At 39.9% G+C, this 27,925-nt stretch overlaps 1 protein-coding gene across 1 annotated transcript; it reads left to right on the top strand.

The window, feature by feature from the left end:
- The first annotated feature begins 622 nt into the window (after positions 1-622).
- Positions 623-27,355, top strand: ECT2 (epithelial cell transforming 2). Its single transcript, XM_066556486.1, has 25 exons — positions 623-652; positions 3,033-3,190; positions 4,181-4,260; positions 4,362-4,454; positions 5,352-5,534; positions 6,093-6,182; positions 7,108-7,215; positions 8,302-8,375; positions 8,503-8,633; positions 8,767-8,882; positions 9,059-9,121; positions 9,519-9,741; positions 11,230-11,366; positions 12,038-12,157; positions 13,196-13,264; positions 14,186-14,296; positions 15,239-15,335; positions 16,036-16,117; positions 17,039-17,117; positions 17,304-17,423; positions 18,693-18,831; positions 19,721-19,875; positions 21,750-21,857; positions 22,436-22,579; positions 25,794-27,355. The coding sequence occupies exons 2-25, from the start codon at positions 3,061-3,063 to the stop codon at positions 25,881-25,883; spliced, it is 2,742 nt and encodes a 913-aa protein (XP_066412583.1). The 5' UTR covers positions 623-652; positions 3,033-3,060; the 3' UTR covers positions 25,884-27,355.
- The last annotated feature ends 570 nt before the right edge of the window (positions 27,356-27,925 follow it).

Below are 27,925 nucleotides of genomic sequence, written 5' to 3'. Positions count from 1 at the left end.
ACTTGATTTTCACCTTGACCAGTCGTATTTTCCCGGCAGCTCCTGTTTCTGACGAATTGATTATTCTGAAACTCACTACAAGAGACGCACACCGATATTCTTTTTTTACTTATTAGCAGCATTAATGTTTTTGCGGTAACCACAGCAGTTTTCTGCAGGTCCCCTGGGTTGCTATGGAGGGCGGCTGGACCCGGGGTCGTGAGGGGGTCGTGAGGGTAGCGCCCCGCCCGCTCCATCCGGGTCCCTGGGCGCGGCCGTTGCGAGCGTTCAAACCCCGCGGCAGCCAATTAGCGCAGAGCATGCCCCTCCTGGGAGCCAATCAGCGCAGAGTTCGTCCCCCCCGCCCACTCAGCGACCTGCGCTCGGTACCGCAACAAGCGCTGTGCGTCTGCCCAGGAAACATCTCACACCCAATGGGAGCGCTCTCCGTCTGAGTGGCAGGTGCACCGACCAATCCGGAAGGGAGAAGGGCGCAGTGCGGCCGAAAAGGAAGGGCAAGTGGGCGGGGCATCTCGCGGCCGTGGCGAATGAGGGGGCGACTTACAGCGGGGCGGTGGGGTCGGCAGCCAATGGGCGGCGGTGTGGGTGCGGCGGCTCGCTTTTTGAATTGGCGGCGGCCGCTGATGGCGGATGGCGGCGGGCGGCACCGGCGGTGAGGGGGCACCGGGGCTGGGGGTGCGGGCGGCTCGCCCGGTGCGGAGCCGGTGTGTCGGGCTCCTGTGGGGGCTCCGGGCCCTGGCGCTGTCCCGGGGCTCCTCAGGCCGCCGACCGCGCTCCTTGGGCAGGGCGGAGCCCCGGGCCCGGCGGCACCTGCTGGCTCGTGAGGCGGCGGCGGCCCCTTGTCCTGTCCTGTCCTGTCCTGTCCTGCGCCACCTCCCTGCAGAGCGATCGGGAGCCTTCCTGGGTGGTTCCTCGGGAGGGACATGGAAGCGTGGGAGGTGTTTACTGTCCTTTCCTTGCTTTACCAAACCTATTTTGGTTTGTGGGTAGTTTGTGTCCTTCAGGCTTCCCACAAATTATTGGGAGGTAATTTCTGAGTGATGCTATGGGGGCATTGGCTCTGCCTGAAGCCTGTAGTGATGGTCTTCTGACTTTTGCTCTTTATGTGAGGGAAAACTGTTGTGTTCGTGTCTGTGTGTGCAGTTTGTTCTCCTCTGTATCTTGGCACTTTCAATCCATAAGTTTAGTGACAAATATTGTTGTTATTATATGGTTATTAAAACAAGGAATATTTTTAAACACACCCAGGATGGAACCTCAGAAATAAACAAATTATAAAAATCCGTAAAGAAAATCAATGCCCAGACCAAAGTCTGGGCTTCTTCAGAATGAAGTTCTTAGTGAGTTCATGTACGTTTTACTTGGTATAATAATAACTGTACTGATGTCTCAGACTTCTAGGAAATAATCTCTAGGATTTAAGTTTAGTTGTGCCTCTAACTGGAGGGCTTGTTTTCCTCTGTATTTACATTGTAATTGTCCTTGTGGTAATCATTATTAACAATATGGTTTGAATCTGCCAAGATTATACTTCCCTCCACCGCTGCCAAAGGAATTGGTAACTGTATTACAGCTCCTGGTGGTGACATTGTAACTTTCTGGTCAGGGGATTCCCCAAAGACTCTTCCTGATTGAGGTCACTCTCTCCTCTTGCTTGGAGAAAAATGAGGTGGGTGACTAGGACATAGGTCTAGGAAACTCAGCTCCATGGACCTGCACAGCTGTGTGTGATCTGGAAATTGAAACTAAGGTGGCAAGTCTGGGAGCTGAATATGTCTAGAATAATGATAGATTTGTGGTGTTGATTACTGCTCATCACTGCATTAAGAATTTGTGTATTATGAAGATTTGAACCCCTTCCATGAGTCCCAGTCTTTTCTGTATTCCTGGTATGCCAAAGTGCCCATTGCTTTTTGTCTTCTGACTTGCTTTGCTGTAATGGGATGGTCATTACCCAATTTGAAAAATAGTATGTGCTGTTCTCTAGGGGTTTTACTGCCTCAAGAGCCCTCTTTCAGACTGTGCTCTAGTGCATTATTTGAGCAGCTGCTGTTTTCAAAGGGCACATGCAGCCACAAGAACAATTTCAGTTCAAGTGCTACAAAGCATTATTATCCAACAGCAGTTCAGCTGTAGTTGCTGCTCTGGGCAACTCCTGATCTCACTGTGCAAACATTGAAACCTGGGTGTGTGATGAGTCACAGGAACTCGCCCTGCCTGCCTCATGTGTGACAGAGAATGGGCTGTGTGTTGGGCACGTGTCTGAGAACAATCTTTGTGCTGCAGGATTTGGGTAGGTAGCTCCCAGAAAAGGAGAGGGTTGAGGGTTCTGCCTTTCCTGTAGGTGACGAGGCTGATGGGCAGGGAGAGCACAGATCCATGGTGTTTGAGAGGAGAGAAGGCCTCTTTATCTGAGGATGAAAGGCTACTTCTACTGTGTCATAGTTAATGCAGGACAGCAGACCAGACCATACAGCTAGACATATATTTGCATATCAGCTTTGCAGAGGCTCTCAAGCTTTTTTAATTTTTCTAAGAGTAAATAGTCCTGGCTCTACTCTCTGGGTGCTCATTTCTAACCACAGTACCTCTAGGCAGTTCACCTGAAAAGTCAGATTTTAGCAAGATTAGTTATGCTTACCCTAATTCTTCTGCTAATGTTTCAAATCAACAATGCTAATTTTAGTCTCAGCTGTAGCTTATAAATAGTTTGTCACTGAAAGAAACAAGTGCTTTTAGTTGGGTGCTTTGTGGTTAAGGTTTTTTAAATAAGCACTTGAGTTTGTGCTTGCCTGTGCTCAGAGCTGAAGTTTCCTCTGTGCAAATGAATTACAGAACCATTTCTGTAACAGCTTTGTTGTCAGTCTTTTCTATCAGTTGTGTTTCTCTTGATGCTCTATCAGTGTGAGTGGGAGTTCAGTAACAGCCTAAATGTTTTGTTTTCTGAAGTCACTTCTGACAGCCTTGGTCACAGGCCTCTTATGAATGAGCTTTTGGCACGTGTAACTGAGCTTGGCCCCTCCACCTTGCAGCTGTTGAAGAAAGAAACAAAGCATAATCATGGCTGACAGCAGCACTCTGGTGTCTGAAACTGGGAGGAGCCTCTTGGCTGATTCTTCTGTTCTTGATTCAAAAATTATAGAAACCTCCAAAGAGAATGTATTCCATGCAACTGTTCTGGATGTTGAAGGTAATGGGGGAAGTTTATTTTAAGACTGCTTGGTTTTTGCAATGACTGATTACTTTGTTGGTATTTAGTAGTTTTGAAAAACCAAAAGTACTTTGGACTCCAGAATGTACATAGAGGAGGGAAAAGGGTGTTGATCTGGAATCCTTTCATTAAGAACATTTGGAGTTACAGCCCAAATTGAATGAATTTTGTGGCTGTTGTACAGAAAGCTGTCAGTTCCATTTGATGTCTCTTCTGTGGAGTAAATCGCTCCAGGTGACATTTTGACACCAGTGTTTGGAAACTGCAGCTGCTCTGTTATGTACAGGTGGACAGATTAATAGCTATAAGGTAGAGAGATGAAAAGATTAATAGTCTTAAGCCCAAAATTAATTCAAGAAGAAATCTTGAAATTAAAAAACAACCACCAGTGTTTTCCTCCAAGGTAGTAGCCAAAATGTGCTGGTGGTCTGTTGATGTAAATGACGTGGAGGCAACACTTGTTCTTCCTCCTAATATTTTGAAGGCTTATTAATGTTTGAAAGTATCAGTTTCAGTTCTGATATTCCTGGTAACTGCTCAGTCACCAAGAAAGTAATGAACTTGTCACCAGGAACACAGAAACTAGAAAAGATACCAGCTGTCTATTTTCTAGCAGATCTTGGTATCTAGTTCTGCTAGAAGCATTAAGCCTGTAATTTTTTGGGGTTTTCATTTGCTTGTTGTCTTTCCTCCTCCTTACCCCTTGATTTACGTTTTTGTTTTGACTGGTCATGAATTGTAGATTCTTGTTTCACCTCATACTTGAAAGTTTGGGCCCTAAGTCATTTGGTATGCCTTAATTAAAGGACACTCTTCTTAAAGTAACATTAATTTTCAGCATTGCTCCTGATAAGGAATCTTGAAAGGCTGCTGTCTGCCTGTGTTCTTCTATACATCATTGCTTGATTTAGACATAACAGAGATTTTTCTGCTAAAATACAAATATTATCCTTGCTTCTCTCTGAGCAGAAGAAATGCCTCAAATAGAAACAAGAGTGGTTTTGGTTCAGGAAGCAGGGAAACGTGAGGAGCTTCTGAAAGCCTTGGAGGTATGTGGGCCTGAGATAAAACAGTCACTGGAAGGACATGTTATGCCTTCAGACTTGTAGTAACCAATTTGCTTCTGTACTAAAATTCTCCTCTTCCACAGACCATTAAGATAATGGAAGTACCTGTAATAAAGATAAAGGAAAGTAGCCCTGATAAATCAGAAGAAAAACTAATAAAAAGTATTATTCATATGGTATGTCATGCAATTCAGCACATGTAATTGCATGCAGCATGTTACACTTCACTGGGACTGAAATGTGCACATGCTTTAATTTGGATTAATTGGGCATAATGGTCATAATATATGCTAATGGTTCTGATGGTGTCACAGCTCATCAAATTAGCACTTTTTTTAAAATATGGAGTAATACTTGTAGCTCTTTTCTAGTGGTGTTTTCTAACAGGGGCATCAGAATATCCATGGGGATAATCCAACTGCATGCTTGTGTTCAGTCACACATAAGTTTGTGCTATGAACTGGCTTTGTAATTGTCAATGGACTTCTCTTTCAATTGAAAGCTGCATTCAAACTGAAGTGCAAGAAATGCCTTTCCATTTCTTGATGTGAAAGGCATAAGAGATAAAGTTTGGAACTAGTGTTTGAAAATGGAATGGACAAATTTTTTTAACCACTTAAAAATATCAAGCAATGAACAAAACCTATTGCTGTTCTGTGGGTGTTTTGCAGTGTGGAGCTTGCTACTAAAAAGCAGCATCCCACAGTACCCTAAGCTGTTCTGACAGCCTGAAATTTCATTTATCTTTTGAGCTTAGGGTATTTTTTCTATCTAGCTCCTTCCAGTGCTACATTATCATTGTGAACTGATACATAAACTGCTTAAGCAACCAGAATTCTGATTCCTCAAAAGCAGGAATTACTTTGACATTCAGTCTTAAAGCATGCAGCAGTTCATAGCTATTCTTATGCTAGAGAACAGTGCATTGCATTCAGCTTTCACAAACCCTAACTCTGTCTCTGAAATATGAATCACACATTTTTCTAATGGTCCAAAATAAATATCAGTTGAATTTTACACTTGTGCAAGTATGTTACCTGAGTAATGCTTTCCTTTGACCCCTGTGCATCAAGGAAATTAAAATGCCCTACATAAAGACAGACACGATGGAAGAGCTGGGAGATGCTGATTGCCCAGAGTTTGAGACGATCTTCGTTGTGTCAGACTTCCAAGCTCCCATCTTTAGCAACCTCTGCAAGGCAGACTGCAGAGTCATCGGGCCGCCGGTCGTGCTGCACTGTGCACAGAAAGGAGAGGTGGGTGCTTCCTGCTGAAATCAGATCAGTAGCTGCACACTGCACTGAGTTCTAAGAGTTCACAGTAAAATCCCTCTTGCTCTTCCAGTTATAAATGTTCCTAGAGAATTTTAAGAAAAGCAAGTTTCTGATGCTGTGTTAGAATATTGCACGTAGTGAGAGAGTGCAGGCAGACGGGGTAAGGCTACAACTGCTGCTGTAGTTGTGGGAGCTGTTGATCTCCAGCTGGGATTGTGCCATTGGGAAAGGCAGCATACAAATGATTCTCCAGTAATCACTTTATATTTCCAAAGTTGAAATGTAGAGCAGATGGACTGGGGAGGAAATAAACAGGATGGAGTGCTACCTGTAGAACTTGGGGATGCTCTAGTTACTTTATCAGCAGGCCTGGAGCTAAGGTATAACTGAATACACAGACCTGGACTAGTGTCTGATGCATTTTTAATACTAGAAATAACTACTATTGTTATTACATACCAGTAATGTTATTAAAGGTAATGTGAAAACTTTAATGGGTGCAGCATGCTGTTGACTCATGAGCTTTCCTCTTATTTTCAGCCTTTACCTTTCTCCTGCCGTCCACTGTACTGTACGAGTATGTTGAACTTGGTACTGTGCTTTACAGGATTCAGAAAGAAAGATGAATTAGTAAGTAATTTATTCTTCTTTGGAGTGGTAAAAGCATGTTAAGTATATTTTCAAGATACTCTTCTGTTCCATCACCTATAGGGTTTAACCATGACTCAGGCTTGTATGGGAAGAATGAATTGTTTGTTCTTTTGGTTTTTTGCAAGTCCAGAGGCAGTGATATTTGAGGATGGGAACAAAATTTTGTTCAAGTCATTTTGTCTGTGTCGTTTTTGGTCACTTTTATTTTGAGTGACATTAAGCTGCTCTAATTCAATAAGGCTTAAGGGGTTGTAGGTTGAGGCTTCAGATAAGATGTTTACCCAGTAGTGTCCTCTTTTTTTGTACAGGTAGTAGAATAAGCAAGTAAATCTTTGTAGCTCCGTTCAGAGCATTTGCAGGCATGTTACCTTGTCATATTGTGCTATCAGGACTTTACCCTTTGTTTGATACTCTAGCACATGGCTTTTCCATTTCAGCAGGCAGTTGCCATCTAATTTCCCTACTGGACACCTGGGAATCAACAATATGGCTCCACATCTTCATCTGGAAAAAAACAAACCCAAACCAAAAGCCTTTGCTTGGTGTTGGGGTTAGTTAGGTTTGATCTACAATTGACTAAATCAGCAAGGAAAATGTCAAATCTAACACGTGGGAAAAGGTGAAGGCATTATGTATGATGATCATGAGAGTACTGGTAGCTTGGATAGTCTTCAGGCTACACAGCAAGGCTGTATTAAATGTTGAAATAAAAATAAATCTTAACAGCTCTTTTGATGTATTAGCTGTAGCTTCTGTCAATGTGAACAAGTTGTTTTAAGAACAGATCAGAGTATTTCTATTTCTAGGCATTTAATGTAACCTTCTGTAACTTGCTTTGTAAACCACTTTTGTACTGAACTTGCTCTTCAAAAGATACTGAAAACTTTTCATCTTCATTTTTCAGGTTAAACTTGTGACCTTGGTTCATCACATGGGTGGAATTATTAGAAGGGACTTCAGCTCAAAAGTTACTCATCTGGTGGCAAACTCAACACATGGAGACAAATTCAGAGTATGTAAGCTTGAGTTGGTGTTTCATAGAAACCTTTGGAATCTGGCTTTTGTAGACTGTTCTTTATACTTCAGCTCAGAAGCTGCTGTTTTTTCCTTTACTAACAGCAATAACTTGTGATGGTGAATTCATCTCAGTCTGGTGTTTAGCTTTGGCATGATTTTGTCCTGTGGGAGATCTAAATAACATAAATTTGAAACAGACAAGTATAGTAAATAACAAGATTCGCTACCAGTAGTAAAGACAGTGATGAACAAATGCCTGCTTCTGTCTGGCCAAACAATAAACTTTGAGGTAACTAGTAAAAAACTTCATTCCTTAATTGGTGCATGTCTTCTAAAAATTATTTTAAACTTGTTATGGGTGAGGATTCAAATATACCTTTATGCATAAATAGACATGAGTGTGCTTTTTCTTTTCTGATTCTAAAAGGGAATCACTTGGGACACTTATCTTCATTCTAGAAGTAAATAACAGATTATAGATTTTTGTACTACTTAATATGATGTAGCAATGTCTATGGCCCTTGACTCTCCTTGATTTGACTTGTTGGTAGGATGTTGCTTTTTTCTTTCCTTGTTTGTCTTTACAATCTTGCAGTTGGAAGAGAAGTCCTACTTTCTGTTCAAACACTCCTTTATGCCAAATCAAAGGAGAAAATGTAGGAAAACTGTACAATCTCTCAAACAGTCATGGCAGTTACCTTTCAAATAGTCACTTTTTCTTTGATAAAAGCAGGATGGGGTATTTTTCTTCATACAAAGTATCAAAAGCAGAAAAAAGATCTCATATTCCACTGGAACAGAGATTTGATTTTGTGTTTTTGTGAGTGATGAAGGATATCAGACTAACAAAATGGTGCCCTTTTGAGGAAATGTCAAAATAGCTATTGATCTGATTTCCTAGTCACTGAATTCGTACATTCTAACTCTGGGGAGCTGCAGTTGGATATGACTTTTGAATGAATATATGCACTTTTTGCAGTATCTGTCTTGAAATGTAAAAGGAAGGTTACAAATTTTTCTTGATGTGGGAATGATTTAAATGGAACTATTTGGTATAACTTATGCTTTTCCTGTTTTGTAGATTGCTGTAAGTCTTGGTATTCCTATTGTGAAAGCTGAGTGGATTTATAAGGCATGGGAGAAAAGGAATGAAATGTAGGTGTTTATTTTCCTTCAGCCTTCACTTTGCATCCTGTTCGTTCACCTGAAATGTTGTGAGCTTCTGCTTAAATATTGACATAAGTCACTTAAGTGACTTTTTTGTACATCTTCTTTCTTTCAGTGATTTCTGTGCAGCTGATGATGATTTTAGAAACCAGTTCAAGGTTCCTCCCTTTCAGGATTGCATGTTAAGCTTCCTGGGATTCTCTGATGATGAGAAAGCTAACATGGAAGAAATGACAGAAATGCAAGGTGATTGTTTATGAAAACCTCTGGGAAGAATGGGATGGAGTTTATAATGATAGGGGCCACAGAACTGTTAAGTGATATACTAATTTCTAACAAGAATATTCTTCCTGATTATTTGCCTTTTTTTTTTATCTAGGAGGACATTATTTACCAGTTGGTGATGAAAGGTGTACGCACTTGGTGGTTGAAGAAAGTACAGTAAAAGATCTTCCATTTGAACCTTTAAAAAAACTTTATGTTGTAAAGCAAGAGGTTAGTGCTGAAAAGTCTTTAGAGACTGTGCTATGTAGAACTGTGTGTTCTTATTCTGAAAAAAATATCTTCCATGCCAACTGTTTAACTATTATAGGTTATTTTGAACATTTTTAACTTTGGGTGAATCTCTGTAATGTGTTTATAATGTGTGTTTTCTTTTTTCCTTTTCCTAGTGGTTTTGGGGAAGCATTCAAATGGATGCCAGAGCTGGAGAGTCCATGTATTTATTTGAGAAGGTATGTTGAACACTCACACAATGCCCAGCATCTTTTGGTGGTAAAATCAGCATGCAACATAGTGTGCATGGGGCCAGAGATCAGATGTTTTAAAGCAGCATTTAGTTCTAGGTAATCCATTATAAATTTTACACATAGAGTACTAATTTTGGAATATACATAGGGTACTAATTTGGAATAGAAATTTCTTTCTGCTTTCCAAAGATTTTACTTTTAGTCAGACAAAACACCACTGTGGCTTTTATTTCAGAAAGGGAAACAAAAAGCTTCACCCATTTTCCCTTGGCTTCCCTAAGAAGTTTCCTTCTGTGTTGTGTGTGGATCTCTGTGAATCTCTGCACTGAGTTGCACTGGACACAGATGTTAAAGCCCTGAATGAAGTTTTCTTTGCCTGCAGTCGGAGAGCCCTGATTTCAAGAAGTCAGTGTCGCTGCTTTCCCTGAGCACGCCCAACAGCAACCGCAAACGGCGCCGCTTGAAAGAGACTCTGGCCCAGCTGACCAGGGAAACAGACATGTCCCCCTTCCCTCCTCGGAAACGCCCCTCAGCTGAGCATTCCCTCTCCATTGGCTCCTTGCTGGATATTTCCAACACTCCAGAGTCAAGCACTGCCAATGGAGGTAGAGCTAAAACCTTCCATTCAGCCACACTTAGTGGTTAGCAGCTCTTGCATGCAAGTGGAAATGGTGGTGGTAGAGAAATCTTACAGGTTCTGCTACAGATTTGTAGTGTAATTCCAGGCTTTTCCCTTTTCAAAGTGTGGAGGAAAAAGTTGGAGTGAAGAGTTGAGACACAGGCCAAGCTGCCTCTTGTCATCACAGTAAGCATGTTAATATCTGAAGGAATAGATGTGGAGGTGATAAATAGGGAGTACAGTTGAGTGTTAATCCACAATGCTTGAAATACTCTGCTGGAAGTCTGTAGCAAATTAGCAGCATAGTCAACAGTAAATCATCTAAAATACTCTCCATAGGATACTTGGGAGAAAGAGGACGAAGATTCTTTTCTAGAGCAGTTAAAAGGGAAAATTCCTGCAGGGCCCACTCCTAGGTCTTTGAAACGTTCTGTTGAGGCAACACTCTTTGTGCCAGCAAACTGTCATGTCTAAAACTTCACAAGAATATAAATCATCAATTGGTTTTGAGTCAATGGACAGAGTTTTAAATATCTCTGCACATGGCTCTTGTGAAGAGAAGAACTGCAAAATTTTAGGTTAGTTAAAAGCTGATACCCCAAGTGTTTTTTAAAAGGTCTGGTTCCATCATACAGAGGAGGTATCTGGAGCTGCTACTGCTTCAAAAAGGCAAACTCAAATCACATAAGGGCTCCCAAAGAGGCACAACCTCTAAGTGATAATTCAGAAGGAATTCAGGGAAGATCAGCCTTCTTAGGTAATGCTAGTGCTCTTGTTACCCCTGGTAGGGAATTTTTTTCTAATCCAACAGCAGCAGTTAGTCTCAAAACTTGCTGTTTTGGAAACAACAGGTAAGGTACTTATTTCATTGTTAACTATGGTATTAGTGAGCTTTGATGTAAAAAAAAAGACATAGGTCTCTGAGATCCAATACATGAGCAAATATTTAAAACTCATGAACTGTTCCAGTCCACCTTGGCTTTAGCTTTAAGAGAAATGACTTTCTTGAGCCTTTCTCCTTCCCTCTATAGGATGAAATGTAAGTGGCATGTGGAAGGGCTGATTTTAGTAAATGGTTTTGAGCTATACACTTAATGCAAGGATGGCAGGAAGTAGAAAAGCACTTTTGTACTAGTGTACAAATAAGTAATGTTCAGCACCTGATCCTTGCTTCCTGCTAAAAAAGGAACTAATAATAGGGTCAAGTCATTGACCTGCCCATGAATGGCTTATTAGTTTCAGTCTAATTTTGAGGAATAATGTGTTACTGTTGTTCCATAAGTAGGCTGTAATAAAGAGAGCCATTTTCTTGGAAAAGCCCTGATAACTCTAGAATATAGCCTTTTAAAAAAACCCCAAACTTGTCTTCACTTAAAAATTCTGCAGTTTTTTCTTTTGTCTTTGAGGATGAGCTTTTTTTAGGGACTCTATTGTAATAAAGTTCTGTTTCCTTTTGGGAATATCTCTTCATCAGAAACACCAAAATCCTGTGCAAGACCTTCCAAAAACTCCACTCCTCTTCCTCTCAAGCAGTCTGCAAGATGGCAGGTTGCAAAAGAATTGTATCAGACAGAAAGTAACTATGTTGATATTCTGACAACAATTATTCAGGTAAGATGGCTTTAAAGCCAGTCTAGGTCAAATGTAATAAGATAGCCAATGTTTATATCAATTAATATTTTCCATCTGTGATCTCCAGGCTTTTGAGGGCTTGGGTGCATCAGAGCTTCACAGGAAAATGACAATATAAACAGTCTCATGTAATTTTACTGACATATAGAAATACTCAGGTTCAGGCTGGAAAATACAATTTCTAATCTGGGATCTGCAGTGGTATTGCAATATATATGGAAATTGGAAGTGTCAGGAAAATAAGATCTTCTTGAGTAATATTTTAGATATTAGTGAATAAAGAGAGATGGCAGAGGGGAAAAATCTTTTTTTTTTTGTTATCCCAAGAAGAGCAGAACAGCAAACGACTTCAGGAAGAGCTTAATTTCTTGAAAGTTTATTTCTATTGCAGCTGATTATCTACTTAAAGAATGAGCCAAGATGTGTGTGAGTAGAAAGAGATGAGAGGAGGTTATGCTGTAGAGATGTATCAAACAAAGTGTTTGTATCTTCAAACCACTCTCCAAAACCCACTCTTGCTGAATGGAGACATCTCAAGACTGTGACTGCAGGAAATTATGATTCAGAAGGAAAACACTTGCTTTCGTAGCTATTTCCAACACAATGTTGGCAGTTGGGAGGGCATTAACTTTTTTTTCTTAATTCATCAGTTGTTTCAAGTTCCTTTGGAGAAGGAAGGACAACTTGGGGGACCAATCCTTGCACAGGAAGAGATCAAGACCATATTTGGCAGCATTCCAGATATTCTTGATGTGCACACTAAGATCAAGGCAAGCTGCACCTTCTCCCCTGCAGGGGAAGCTTTTGTAGAGGCTTTGAATCTTTTCTGCATGTTTTCAGTTGTGCCTGCTGGATAGGTATAAACTCTTCCTGGTGCTGATACACTCTTTCAAATAGTGGCATCTGCCTATTCCTGCAGAATTTCTCTGTAGGCTTTTAAAGTAGAGAGACTTGCAGGCTACCTGCAGCTTGGTGATTTGTTTGTACAGGTTTTGTTGTTTTTTTTTTCCAACCAGTGGGGTCCAGTCTGGTTAATCACACCAGCTATTGATGTGTGCCCACTGAGACAGAGATGAAAGTAGAGCTGTGTGTCCGTGTGGCAAATTGAAGTCACTTGCAGCAGAGAGTTGCTTTGATGTAGTTGTTGTGTTTTCCTTCATCTTTGGTGTTACAAAGATATGAGCAGTGGCAGCAACAAACCAATATTAGTGATAAATCCTTTTCACTGAAGGTGAATCCTGAACCTTCAGCTGTGCCCTCCTGTCCCTCTTATTATCTGATGGTGATTGAGCTTGATCCTTATCAAGCTCATATAGGCTTAACAGGCTTGGTCTCACTTTCCTTGACACCCTGGTGTAGCAAGTAAGTGGAATCTATCCTAGTTCTATTTCAATCCTGTCTTATAGACTTAAGTCCTAGATAAGTTGTCCAGTCTTAATTAGAATTGGTTCCACTGTCTTCTGTGTATCCTTTCTCATTATTCCTTTGGGATGTGTTGTGTATTGTGCTGGATGCAGCAGTGTCATCTTGCTGCAGAGTTGGCTAGTCCTGACATGCTGCCAAGCTGTACTTGCACTGATTTACAGCTATATATTCATATTCAGTAAGCCAGACGTCTCTTGTTTTCAGCCCTCAGTAGGCTGGAGGGGCTGAATGTGAAATTGTACAGCTTTTAGGATTGCCTGTTTTGTCAGCACAAAAACACACCTAATGATGTGTGTTTGGCAAAATAGTGATCCCATTTAATGGCGTTATGCACTTTATGCTCAAAAGCTTGTTTTCTCCCCCCATCCCTGCATGTATTCTAGGAAGACCTGGAAGATCTTATGGTAAACTGGACTGAAAGCAAAAGTATTGGTGACATCATTCTCAAATATGTAAGTTCCTGTTTCTTTCTTTATGCTTACAACTATTATCTTGCCTTATGAACAATCCACTTCTAAGATCTAGCAAACACAAGCCAAGCACTGCTGAGAAAGAGCTTCAACTTGTATCATTGTCTTTTTTATTTAGACTTTTCAGTCGAGTTAGGTCATACAATCCATGTCAAGTTTTAGTGTGTCTGTCTGTTCACAGGTATGAAGGATTATAATTACAAATAGCTACAGTTTGAGAACTGTAATTTGCAATGCTACAGACATGCTTTTTACTCAGACATTAAAAGCCACTTCCCAGCCCCTTAGCCATCTGCTGCCTCTGATCAATAGTAAAGAACTAAGAAAATAACTTTTCACAAACTTCTGTTCTTTCTTCAAGACTTGAAACATATAAATGAATAAGGAATCCTGTGTAGAGCAGGAAGGCTAAGTTTGGGACTGCAAAGAATCCTAACATAAACAGGTTGCTAGTTATCTTGTGATTATTTTGCTGATCTGATGATTTTGAGACAAATAGTGCTTGTCATTCAAAAGTTTTCAGTCTAAGGTATTGCTTCTGGTGGTTTAAAAGGTGACTGCAGTAACTGGTGAAAGTACCTGTCTGAAATTTCCAAAATTCTCACCAAAAGCCTCTTGCTAGGTGACAACCTGCCTCCCACTTGAGCTGCTCAGCAGCTTTTAAGATTGCCATGTTTGCTTGATGCTGGTGGGAGCAGCCTGCGTTTAATCAGCAGCATCAATCTGGGGCATCTGGCATGCAAAAATGTCTTGTTCTGAGAACACGTATGGGTTTACAACACATTTTTTATTATTCTTTATTGCAATGTGCCTTTGAGCAGCTTTGTATGGCTCAGGGCATATGAACATATGTACAAGGATACATAATATGTAAAGCAGAGCCCTAACAGTTGTTTCTTTCAGTCAAAAGACTTGTTGAAAACATACCCTCCATTTGTGAATTTCTTTGAAATGAGCAAGGAGATGATTACAAGATGTGAAAAGCAGAAACCAAGGTTTCATGCCTTCCTAAAGGTGAGTGTCTGCAGAACTAACTCTGTGAGTAGAACATGGAGGCTGTTACCATGTTCTACTGACTGCAGTAGATGGAAGAATATTAAATTTTGAAAGCTTGAAGAAATGCAAACACCTCTTGGTGAGACAGAAATAGGAAGGATTTGAACTTCAATCCCTCAAGCTCCTCATAAGACCCTTTCAGAAAAAGTCTGAGTTCCTTCTCTATTAAACAGCTTTCAAGGTGGTTTGATTATATGCATTTGTTGCTGGAAAAAAGTTCCTCCCAAATACATCTCTTCTCTTTCTGTAAAGATAACTGGAGCTGCTGCTTTGGCTGGTCCCTTCCCTGTGAGACTTGTATTTCTGAAACAGCTTTTAACTTTCCTTGGGCAGCTGTGAAGCTCCAGGGAGGTATGATTTCTCAGCATTCTTGTGTCTAATGAATAGGAGCCTAACAGTGGAGATCTAACAGGAAGGAGATCTTCAAAGAAAGTTTTCTGAAGATGAGCCTTAAGACTCTTGATCTCTTCAGATATGTGTGTACTGTTAATAGTGCAATGTAGCTTTAACTCCTATATCAAAATAGTCAAGTGTCAAACACTGACAGTTTCAGCTTGTGTTTTCTAGGAACTAGGAATTACATCCAAGTATTGATATCTAAAAGATGGGGAACAAATAAGAGACTGAGGTCATCCTCAGTCTCACTCCACATTAGCAGCTGGAACAAGAGCTGAATGATTGATATGGACCCTTTGAACTAGACATTCTGAGAATATAAATCACTGTGTTCTTTTGAATAGAATGTGGTTTTTAACATGCTCTGTTAATGACTGGGGTAAACAATTCTCACACTTGTATAGCAATGCTAATTTCAAGGAAGGGAATTTTTCTCTGATCTTGTGCTTCTCTTGTGTATGTGTGTAAAAAAGAAAAAGTAAACATTATTTCCTTTTTCCCCAGATAAATCAAGCTAAACCTGAATGTGGCCGCCAAAGCCTCGCCGAGCTCCTTATCCGTCCTGTTCAAAGGCTGCCCAGTGTTGCCCTACTACTAAATGGTAACCTAGAGATGTAATTTTTATTAGTTTGTCTGTGAAAGTATTAAAACCACAAGATGATATCTACCTTTTGTCATCATTAGAAACAGCTTTTCTCATCTAAAACAAGCCTGATTATGTGAGTTAACCATGACTCCTGGCAGTCAGTGAGACCCACTACATAAGAAAGCATAAATTCTGTCTAAATTCCACTTGTTCATACATTTGTATGCAGGATACAGATAGAGGAACAGTTTGCACTGACAATTCTGTCTCTTCAAACAAGAATATAATTGAGATTCAAATGAAACTAACATAAACTAGAGAGCAATTCATATTGACAAGGCTCACAGTTTCATGTGTTCCACCTGGTATCAACCACTTGCTGTAATAATGCTTTTGTTAATAAAGATAATAAAAAATCCACATCACCCTTTGCTTCAGGTGGAAAAAGACTTCTGCGCTTGTCTCTGCACCTCAATTTAATTTTTTTTAATAGTTTAAGGGTTTGGTTTCTGTATTGTATGTGGTTTTTATTTCTTAATGAGCTGTCTGGACAGCTTCTGTTCCCCACTCAATCAGTGCTACTTGGACTCCAGGGTAGATTTGATGTTTTCAGTCAGCTTATCTTAACTCAGTTTAAGTTTGAGCTTTTCACGTTTCTTTTCAGGCACTTGTAATATGTATGGAGTTTTTATTTCTTTATATTTTTTAATTGTAGATATTAAGAAGCATACAGCAGAAGAGAACCCAGATAAAATAACTCTAGAGAGAGCTATTGAATCATTAAAGGAGGTGATGACGTAAGTCATGTTGATTCTATGGAACATACTGTTAAACATACTGCAGTTACATCCCTCTGTTCCTCCTAAATTATCAGTTTTATGTTGCCACAAGGAACAGTAAGTAAACATAACTGTAGGTGTTCTTCAGCCTCTTTTTGGCTGCTGTTGTCACTTGGGTGTCACTCTGAAGGAGTCTGTGACATTCCCCAGCACTTGTACCTGAACCTCTGCTGACCCCCTGCCTCAGCAGGGGCTGTCCCCAGTCCTCTTTTCTGTTCCAACTCTTATTTCTATCTTTTCCCTCTGGAATGGAAGAGATGGATTTTTGTCTTTAAATCTTACTTCTATGCATTGTATCTACTGAAAGGACAGACATTTGGTGGGAGACTAGTTTTTCTTCTGGTCCTGTATTAGCTCTTCTTGGCACTGTTCCATGAGTTAATTAGCTGAAAGCTGAAGTTGTTTAGATTGGAAGTCTCACCTCTTTTGAAGTGTAGCGTATGTCTCCAGCAACAAGAATTCCTGCATTAATTGGGTAAATGTTTGTCCAGTTTTAACAACAACTTTTAAATTGTAATTATTCTTGGATCTGCTCCTTGGTGAGCTGCAGTCCTGATTTGGAGGAGACAAAATGCAGGCTGTAAAGAACTGAGTTGTCTCTGGTTCTAAATGTTGCAGGGCAGGGGAGGGGAATCATGTTTTAACTGATGGGTGTGTCAAGTGCTGGTAACGTGACAAGAATAGTGTTCTAGAGCTGGAGCTTCTGATGTGATTTCATGTGGTGTTTGGTTATTTCTTCAGGCAAATGTGGCAAGTGGTGCTGTGTAAATCCTATCCCTGAATGTTTAGCTTTATTATTTTTGTATGTTTTAAATGCAGTGCCTCCATTTACTGTTGCTTGCTATTGAAGATTAATATTATATGCTTTGCTCTCCTTAGACACATTAATGAGGACAAAAGAAAAACAGAGGCACAAAGGCAGTTCTTTGATGTCGTCTATGAAGTGGATGGATGTCCAGTAAGTGATTTCTCCAAAGCTGCAGATCTCTTAAATGCCTGCAGTACTTTGTTCCCTTTGCAAAAATGTGTGAGGCTACAATGCAATGGTGCTGGTTTAAACAGATTGCCAGTGTTAAGCTGTAAGCAAGCAGTAATCCAGCCCTTGAACTAAATGCTTAATGAGCTTTTTGCTTTTGTCATTTAGGCCAATCTCCTGTCCTCCCACCGCAGCTTGGTGCAGCGTCTGGAAACTGTGGCACTTGGGGATGACCTCTGTGACAGGGGAGAGCAGGTCACACTCTTTCTGTTCAATGATTGCCTAGAGGTAAGGTGACTATACCAGCACATCTCATGAACTGAATTGTAAAAAGCTTGACACTACACATGAATATAAATAAGTGTTATTTAAGACCTTTTGAGGCAGAATTCTAAGTCACAGATTGCTGATAGGTCAACACATGCTGATATTTCTTTTCCATTAACTACTGTAGAAGCCTCTCATGGCTGAGAGGTGTTAATGTAGCCTTTTATGCCTTGCAGCCAGAGTAAAAACATAAAAGCAGCTTAATATGTTAAAACATGTTTATCTGAATAGCACTTTGAGTAGCACCAATGGATGAAAAAGTGCTGGAGTCTTTGGCTCATCAGGTTGTTTTTCCTTTTAAAGTTTAGTTGTATATAATGGGAGTGAATGGCCTTGGTAGACCTGTCTGTTCTTAGGCTACCAAAAAACCAAAGTTGTAATATATGCCTTAAACCAAGAATATGTTAGGAAGAACTAGAGGGGAAGAATAATCTGAGTTTTGGAGACTAATGTGGAAGAACTGAATTTATAAAGGACACTTTCATAAAGTACTTGTTGCTGTCTGCAGCAGTGAAGAACACTGTCTTCATAGAAGACCAACTCTAAAGTAATTCAAAATTAGTGCTGTCCTAAGCAGCACTTAGAGACAAAATCCTGTTCTTGTGACTAGTGATGAACTCTCCCTGTTGAGTTGACTCAGTTTCATCACTTCTCATAAAGGAAGGAAAGGAAAATAAAATCACTTTAATTAAAGCTTTTTGGCTTGTCTCTTGGACAAGAGACAAACAACAAGATGCATTACTTTAGCACACAAGTGCCTTACATGTTTTTATGCAGAGCCTGCTCAGTGGCTGCATGCATAAGCAACAGCAAGTGATATTTCTAGGACATAACACACCACACCTTACGTTGGATCATGCATATAGATGTTGTCTTTTCTGTTTAAATCTAGGCTACCTTGTGGTAGATTTCAAAGGAACCTTGTTTGTTATGCAGGGTAGAATTGAGGTCTGTAATGCAAAATTACTTCCTCTCTAGGTATTTTTTAAAAATTTATTGTATTTTTCAGCTGAGTGTTTTGATGCCAAGTAACAAATATTGTTGAGCCACTTGGGTTCTAGGCAGTGAAGAGTGAAATAAGTGAACTCCTTTAAGATTTATGTGGTAGAGTAGCAACATTTTCTGTGTCTGGTGTAACAGGCAAAAAAGGTAAAAAATATAGAAAGGAAAGGAAATAATGTCAAGAGCTCTTCCAACTGACCCTTTCTATTCTATTCTATTTAACCACAGATTGCAAGAAAACGGCATAAAGTTATTGGAGCTTTCAAGAGTCCCCATGGCCACACAAGGCCTCCTGCATCTCTCAAGCATGTTGTTCTCATGCCTCTCTCCCAGATCAAGAAAGTCTTGGACATCAGGGAGACAGAAGGTCTGTGTGTTTTGAATGCTGTGGTAGCTAATTAAACTGTTTCAGGGTGTGAAGGAGGAAGCTCTGCTGTTGTGGGATGGAATGCTAAGGTGTATTTATTGTATGGTATGTTAGGTAAGTGATTTTAGTAAAAGCTTCTGTTTGAATCTCTGTATGAGCTTGAGAATTCCTTGTACTGATGCCCTTTTGGCTTTTTGAGAATTGCTGCAGGATGCTGAATTTGGCAGAACTGATGGCATTAGCATAAGCCAACCAATTGGCAGTGTGAAATAAACAGAGTTAAACACTTGACAGCTCTGGATTTACAAAATAAAACCAAACCTCAAACTTCAGCCCAGAGCATTAGACTGGCCAGAGAAAAGTGCTGTTGGTGTGAAACCAAATTTTCTTCTAACTGGTGATGGTGATAATGCTCAGGAGAAGCTGTGCTTGGCATCCTAAAAGATGACTTAATTTCTGTCTGCTTTGCCATACTGCTCCAGCATTGATAGTGACTTATAAAGAATCTAGTCACACCAGTTTCCTATCCTGGCAAGATTTGGTGTTTCAATGTAAGTGATGATATGCACATCATGTGTTCTGCTTTATGTACTCTGAAGAACCTGAACACAGAAACCCAATTAAGAAGAGAAATGGCAAAGAGGGTAGGTGAGGCTGACTGCTCTGCAGATTATTTGGTTGTTGAGCTATTGCCTGAATAGATGATTGCAGCCTCTTGATGATGGCTGTGGACAGAACTCTGCTCTTGCAAGTGATACAAGAGCTAGTGTGTAAATAAAGACAAAATCATCACACCAAATCATGTTGTCTCTAGTTCCCTCTGAATTATATGAAAAAATATTATTCTTTTTATTAACTCCTTGCTTTTTTTTTTTTTAACAAAATGTAGATTGCCAGAAAGCTTTTGCCTTAGTTGTGAGGCCACCTACAGAACTCAACAACAAGCTGCTCAGTTTCCAGATGACAACTGAAGACCCTTGCAAGGAGGACTGGCTGAAGATGCTGTGTCGGCACGTGGCCAACACTATTTGTAAAGCAGATGCAGTAAGTACTCTGGAACCATGCTGCTGATTGAGACTTCTCCCTCTTTTTGGCTTTAAGCACCTGAAGTAAAAGAAGTTAATAGTGGACATGCCTGAGGTAAAGTAGAGCAGAAAACATTTGTGCTAGCATGCCTGCAAGTGAGTGTTAAAAGGTAGAAAAGGAAACAGGCTGGAAGTTAGTTTGTGCAGAAGCTAAGTAGTGCTTAAAAATCAAAAATTATTTATAATTAATTTGTGATGGTAAAAGGGTATGATTCAACTCTGCACTGTAGTTCCAAGAAGAATTGTATTTAGCTTGCTTCTTTCACAGCTATCTTTGAATTTACAATCCCAGTGTTGTTGATCATTTGTGTTGGATTTACTCTGTTAGTTTGAGTTCTTTGCTCCACACCTTACCTCCACTATAATGCAAGAGACGTGAAGCATCTTCCTCACAGAGACAGAAATCTACAACCTTAAAACAAGGAAATTAAAAAAACAGTGAAATAAAGGAGGCACTGGCCTTGTCACATTTCTAGAAATTCAGCGTGTGGGCTTTCTATAGGCAGAAAACCACTAATCTGAGGAGTAGATCCTCTCCAATTACAGCAAGAGGCTTTCAGCTGATGTTTTAATTATGTAAAAGTCTATGCATATCAGTCATCTCAATTTGCTGAAAATACGTGCAATACATACAGCTGAAGCTACTTGGTGTAAACTGGAAATGCTTTATGTTCTGCAGTGCAATATTTGGTTGTGATTTTTAAAGGCATGCTTGTTACAGAAGAAGTAATTAAATAATGAAAACAGCATCTTAGTTTTATTTTGTGTCTTGTGGTCTAGGGACTTAGGAATATTGTGCTTTGTGGTTTCCCTTCCCTTCTAGGTACCGTATATGAAAAGTGTTGATGTGGAAGTGTTAATTTTCTTTACTCTGAGTTGCCTATCTTCAGTATTTTGTGTGACATATAACTTGGATTTTTAATAGAAATTAAACCTTTGTGTAATAAATGTATAGTTCCCTCTTGTCCCCAGACAATCATATACTGACAAATTGTAACCTACTTTGCTGAATCCCATTAGTTATAATTTCTGTATGAACTATATAATACTTCTTTCTTGCTTATTTAAATGTCAAATTGAGCTTCAATTTAAGCACTTTTGCCTGGTTTTATACTTCTAGAGCATCATGTGAAGGGAGATAACATTGACTTTGCCACCTGGTGGCAGCAAAGGCTTTGGCTACTCTTCCTTAGGCCCTAGGAATGGCAATAAAGCTGCTGACTGGGGTCCTTCTATTTTTTTTTAAGTGTAAAATGTGTTTTCTCAAAATGCAGACAACAAACAGCAAGAATCATCCCAGCAACTTCCCATGTGTGCCCCCTCTATCCCCCACGTTTTGTAAGTAGGTAGCCAGAGATTGCTTTGCAATGCTGGAGTTAAAGAATGAGGCATGAAAAAACCCAAAAACTCCTGGCTATTCTGCAACATGTATTGCACTTAAGCTGAAAGGCTTTAGTCTTAATGTTTGACAGCTGGAGCTCTCAAGATTTCACTTCAGAAATGTGCTAGATGTGTCAGTAGAATAAAGCAATGTTTATCTTGGAAACTCTCTGGGGATGCCTCAGAACCTACTGCCTTTAATTTGGTCAGCCCTGGACTTGAAACTGAATCAGACAAACTGAATGTGAAACTACTGATGAAGTGGTTTCACAAACTGATTGCACCAGCTGTTGATCTAACAGAATGGCTTGAAAACAAATAGCTGCTGGAATGTGTAAAGAATAAACATGGAATATGGCTATTAAACCCTCTAAATCTGACCTAATGCACTAGAAAACTATATTTTGGCAAGTGCTGATATTTGACCGTTATTAAGACTATTTTTGTCTGCAGGAAAATCTCATTTATGTTGCTGATCCTGATTCAGTTGAAGTGAACACTAAAGATATGGACAGTACTTTAAGCAGAGCATCCAGGGCAATAAAGAAAACATCAAAAAAGGTAAGATAGTGCTTTTTATCCAGAGAATTGTGCTGGGATTCCTCTTTTGGTTTGTAGTATTTACAGTAGTGACAGGAGAAACTTAATCTGAACTAAAACTCTTAAATATAATCTCCTTAAAGAAAGAAGGTGAGGGGTGTTTAAGGTTTGGGAATATCTGTATATATAGTCTTCAGTATTACAGTCATAAGTATTATGTAGTTATTTTCAGTCTGTTATGGAACTTAGGCTGTTTAATACCTTGAGTCTTTTAAATATAAAGCAAAATTGAGAAGCAACTTAAGAAAGGAGGGGAGGCCTGACTCTGCAGGACTGAGGGATGTGGGGAGATTCTCCCTGAATCTGTGCCCTCCTCTCTCCTTCCTATGTTGTCCTCATATTTGGACAGAATGAGAAGAGCAAGGATGATGGGAAGCCTTTAAAAGTCAGATCACTTTAGGTGTGGGTGTTTGGCTGGTTGTGATCCAACCACCAACACTTGATACACATCCCAGAGATTTTCAGAATGGTAGCCTGTATAATAGCAGCTATTACAGCCTGGTTTTAGTCAGTGTTTAACCACTTGTCAACCTCCTCAGGTCACAAGAGCCTTTTCTTTCTCCAAAACACCCAAGCGAGCTCTGCGCAGGGCTCTGATGTCTCACAGCGCCACGGAAGGGCGGAGCCCCAGCTCCAGCGAGAGTTACCTCGGCAGCCGCCTGACCAGCACCTCCTCCCTGGCGGTGAGTGAGCCGTGCCCCCAGGGCAGGCACCTTCTCAGCATCGCCCTCCTTTGGTGGCTGCTGCTGCTGCTGCTCTCACTTTAGCAATTCCAACATCCACAGTGGGGAAAAATGTTTTTAACTACTTTCATAGAGATATTATTTTCAAGAGCTGTTTAATGAGAAGCCTTGCTTCTTAAAAATGCATAAAAATCTTGATGCACTAGAAACTGGGGGTTGACTTACACATTTAAGTTGAAAAATCTCACCAATCTTTTTTGCTCAGGATGGAATGTTTCCTCTTCTGAGAGAGTGAGAAAGTTTCAACACAAGTCTTATATTGGTTCATGCTTTTGATTTTGAACACTAAGTAGAAATGTGGTGTACAACCCTGAATAGTGTGGTGAATGTTTCAGTCAAAGTAGTGAGAGACAGACATCCTGTGAAACAAACTGGGAAGGAAGGGTAGAGAAACATAGATGCTGCAGCCTGCAAGTTTGTAAACAACAAGGGAATTATCTCCTCGTAAATGTTTAAGAAAACTTGGTAAAATAAAATATTGTTCTACATATTGCAACTCTTCTGCAATGCCTTGGCTGCCTGTTACAGCTTTCTCCTGCTACATTAGGTCAAACTCAATTTCCTAATACAGTCTAGTAAAGCAGACTAGATTTGGAGGAATCTTTTTATCATCTTTGCTTTTTATTATAGTGTTTGAGTAAATTTGTTGAGTGAACACTTACTGTCTAGTCTGTAGTATGTGGGACAGAAGGCCAAGAAAAGGGAATCCTTTTCATCTTTCTCTTACTGACTGATGTGTCAGTACTTCAATATTGAGGTAATTCACTATGTTTGAGTGGCCATTAAATTGTACAACATAAAGATATAGCTCTGCTCTCCCACATGAGAAAATATGAAGCAGTAAGGGAGGCAGTATCACAGCAGACTCCCTTGCTTTAGAGGAAATAAAAAAAAAATCTACCAATGGGGCTATAGCCTAATTTCCTGCAGAGGGACTTTCTTCCTTCTCTTATGATTATGGCAACAATTGTTTTTGCATTCTAATTTGTCTTCATTTTGATTCAGCACAGTATCTCATTTCTCATGAACTTGCAAGTTACGTACTTTTCATTTTGTGCATATCTACCCCAGACAAAAATACACGTTTTCCACAAAATCTTAGAAACTTGCAAAACCGTGTTCCTGTTTCAGATTCTTCCCAGACCTCTTGCACCTGTGGTAATAAGCTGCAGCTTGGCAGCAGATGATGTGTTGTGATTTTTTAACCAATGCCACACACCACTGAACTTGCATAAAACTTTTTTGGTTCAATTGTAAGGTTGAGGGGAAAAGAGGTTTGGATTCCAGCCCCTCAAGTTGGAATACCAGTGCAGTTGTTGATAGGAAACTAAAACTGCAGGAAACCTGTCTGAGTCCATTAAGAGTCAAAGCTGTTATTGTTTTGGTTAAATTAAATCTTGGCCTACACTTATGTAGGAATTTCTGGTGCAGAAAAAAACCATAGAGCAAAAATATCAATAAAGCTTGGATACTTGAGGGTTTTTTCCTTGTTTGAACTAACTCTTAAATCCCTCCTAATTGTAGATTGCTCGTTCTTCTTCTATGTGCAGCCTAAGTAGATCTGCCAAATGTGCTGTTAATGTCCATCACTCCAGTTCTGTTGATTGGAGCTCTCAAAGCTCCAAGCCTCGACCTGTGCTGTGTCCTGGCTCTCCAAATACTCATCTTCCAAATGCTCTAGAAGCAAAAGCCTCTTCCAACTTGGAAAGCTTAAATGGTCATGCCTTGGACAGACCATGTGCTTTCCCTGTTGTTACTGCCACTTGTGCTGATGCTGGAGCTGATAACCAGGGTGGTGCTGGGAAATTCTGTGCATCAGATCCTGACTGAAGTGAGCAAGAAATCCTGAGTGCTGTAAGCTAAGAGAGCATGGTACAGCTCTAATGCACAAAGGGCTTCAAGTGGTGTTGGGCTCTTCTTAACATCCTCTAATGCACAGGGTTGTTTTTTAACATCCTGTAATGCACAGCACTCACATGTGGTTCTGGTTCTGGGTGCAAACTCTTTTTTTCACAAGCTTTTAAATGTGGTGGGGTTTTTTTTTTTGTTGATATACAGTTGAATTCCTGTTTCAGTTCAGTTGTCCAAATGGCCATGTAGCTCACTGGCCAGAGTTCTGAGAACTTTAATAACTTGGTTGCAAGAAAGTCTTGAGCAGCTCATTTTACCTGTGGTTTTAGTTTTTTATTCTCTATCTGTAAATAAAAAAAAAAATCTGGTGTAAAATACTGAAGCCTAATAAAAGCTGCTCTATAAAGAGGAGTTTAGGATTAAATTTTCAGATATTGCCAATGACTGCAAATAGAGGACATGCCATAAACAGGCATAGGGCTTGTTCATAGTGAAGTGTGTATTCCCTTACTTGCCCAAAATATCGCTATTTAAAAGATTCTTGAAGCATGCAGGTGCACCAGCTGCCCAACTACCATGACCTGTTGATGTGCTGAGAAGCTTGGCTGGCTGTTTAAGAGCAACAGAGGATTGCTTGTGCAAGTATCTTGAGGTCTAATGTGAAAAGAATATAAAATCTCAGCTAATCCAAAGAGGTTTACTTTTAGTGCTACATATTGATGTGTTGGTTTCACAGTAATTAAGTCTCAGAAGCAGCTTATTCTCCAAGCATCAGAAAAGTCAGCTTCTTGCCTAGTGTGTGCCCATCCAGGCACAGCTAAAGCAAGCTCTGACAAATCATTGGGATGTCTGTTGCCTCCTGCAGCCAAGGAGACATGTGTTCAGCATCTCATTTGGGGCTCAGAGCTGATGATTATACAGAAAGTTGCAGGATTGGAGGGGGAGCTCTGTTTCTCTAAGAGATTATTGTAGTGTATCTTGCCTTCATTTTGGAGGGAGATTACTGCAAAAAGTGATGCAGGATGTATACTAATACTTGTTAACAGCCACTCTTTAAAAACATGTTCTTGCATTCCAAATCTCTCAAGGCTGGTAACAAGGAAAAAAAAAATCTATCTTCTGTAGTTTTTAAAATGTGTTAAGTTCAAACTCTAGAAATGCTGAATCATTAATTTCAAAAGCTGCCAATCTTTGAGATCTGCACTCACGCATTCCTTGTATGATATGTGAAGGTTGAGAAATGTCTGCTGAACTATTGAGATTGGCTCATATATGATCAATAACGTTTTTTTTTGTCCAACAGGGTGTTCCTTCTCCTTCCTTGGTCAGCCTTCCCTCGATCTTTGAAAAGAGGAGTCACACATTAAGCCGATCCACAACCCACTTGGTGTGAGGCAGGTGGGGCAGACTCTGCTCTGTGGCAGTGACTGACAGGCAGGAGGCTGGGCAGTGACTGTGACTGACATTTATGGTACCTTAGTCATTAGCACTTAGCCATGATTAGCAAAATGTTAGATGACACTAAGTTAATCACAAGGGGGTTTTAGTTGTGTTGAAGTAGACCAGCCAATCAGTGGAATAAGTAACTTGGCCTTCATTTAAACACAGCATTCCCTTGTACAGATTTATTTCCTTACCAGCATAACTAAAACATTTTCTTCTATGGAAATTGTCCCCTCCAGGCAATAAACTGGTTTGTCAGATCTTGAAATGAAGATGATGATGACATAATTTACTGCTAGTTTGGATGACTCTTATGCTTGCCTAACTTCATCTACTGGCAGAGCATTCTGATGTTTGAATTGTGGATTTCTTAAATGGAGATACATTATGAAGTACCTGACCCATCAAGTATGACAGTTAACCTGTTGTACAGCTGCTTACTCCTGATATTTTATAAATGTAGTTGTTTATAATTAAATAGAATTGAGTTTTGTGATTATGATCTCCTGCAGCCTCACTGTAAACACAGTGGTATGAGGAGCTTTGACCACCAAAAATGATCAATTGAATTCTTTGTCTTGCTTTGAAGTGGAAGTCTGAGGAAAAGAATTACACTCCTCTTTAGCAGGGTTGTTAAAAAAACCAAACCCCCACACGTTCCCCATACTTGGTTAACAAATCATTATTTAATGCATAGGATTATTGGTGTGACATTGGAACTTCAGGGTCCAATTTTGGCATGTCAGATTTTGGTGTACAATTCCTAAGGCTTTTAGGCTTTCTCATGTATTTATGTCTTCCTTTAAAACTATGTTCACTTCTGTCATCTCTGAACAGTTTGTACCCTGCAATGCACTCTCACAAACTATCTGAATATGTAAATTTCTGCATTTCATTTACAGTTCAACTGTTGGTATTAGCAGGAGTTCACAACTTCTGGTTTCTTTTTAACCACCTGTGCTTTGTCTTGTATCTATATGTAACTAGTGATGCTTTTGAATGTGTCAGACTGCACTGTTTTTTATATCTCTTTGTGTCAATCTGAGCAATGTAAATAAACTGTTTAAAATAACACTGCTTCTGGCTTTGCTAAACAAGCTTTTATGAAAGTTTACTTTTTTATGTGGGAAAAAAGGGCATTTTTGGGCTCCAGCCTACAACTGTACTCTGATTATCCATGTAGTTATTCCTAATAAAGTATATAACTTGATAGGCCTGAATCTTTTTTTGTTTCATCTTAATATATTCATGAATCTCCCCTGGATCTATGTATTCAGTCCATGGTTTGGGTTTTTTTTCTTTTTTGTTTTTTGGTCCTTGTCCATTCAGAATAACCATCTGAGCTGAATGTGCACAGACAATTCTATCATAAAGTGGCTCTAGAAAATACACTATTCAATAAATACTATGCCAAAAATCCAACAGCAGTTCTTGGTTTCTGTTTCTTTTGTTATTTTTGGAAGGGCATCTTCAGCCTGCTAACTTCTGTACAAACTTAGAGCACTGTCAGCCTGTCACTTACAGTGTTCAGTCCTGCTCTTCAGTCGTTGCAGGTTGTAATGGAGGGACCAGTTCTGCCCAGACCTGCTAACTCCTGGAGCTTTGGCTGTGACTTTATCCACTCCTACATTCTGGATGCATTATCTTAACCTCTTATGTCACGTTTCAGCAAGAGCTGCTTCTACTTTTATGAAAAAATAAGTGTACTGTTAACAAATGTTGGGGTCTGCTCAGTTTTTCTCTTGACGGGAGAGTGTTTTGCAGCTCAAATAGCAGCAAAATCTTGAGTAAGAGGACAGAACAGGCTGGGAGGTGGAAATGAACTTGCAGAGTTAAAAAGGTGAGCCAGAGTAACAGAAACAAGCCAAAATATGGAATTTTTACAAATGAGAAGTTTGCCCCACCTTTTCCATTTCCAATGTTACATGTACTTATAGCATTGGAATGAGTACATAATTTTGGAGGGTATTTTGGCTGGTCTTTGAAATCTGA

This window comes from Molothrus aeneus, chromosome 10, assembly GCF_037042795.1.
Source record: "Molothrus aeneus isolate 106 chromosome 10, BPBGC_Maene_1.0, whole genome shotgun sequence".
In the NCBI taxonomy this organism is placed as follows: domain Eukaryota; kingdom Metazoa; phylum Chordata; class Aves; order Passeriformes; family Icteridae; genus Molothrus; species Molothrus aeneus.
Note: the sequence above shows the minus strand (reverse complement) of the source record. Positions and strands in the feature narration are given on the sequence as shown.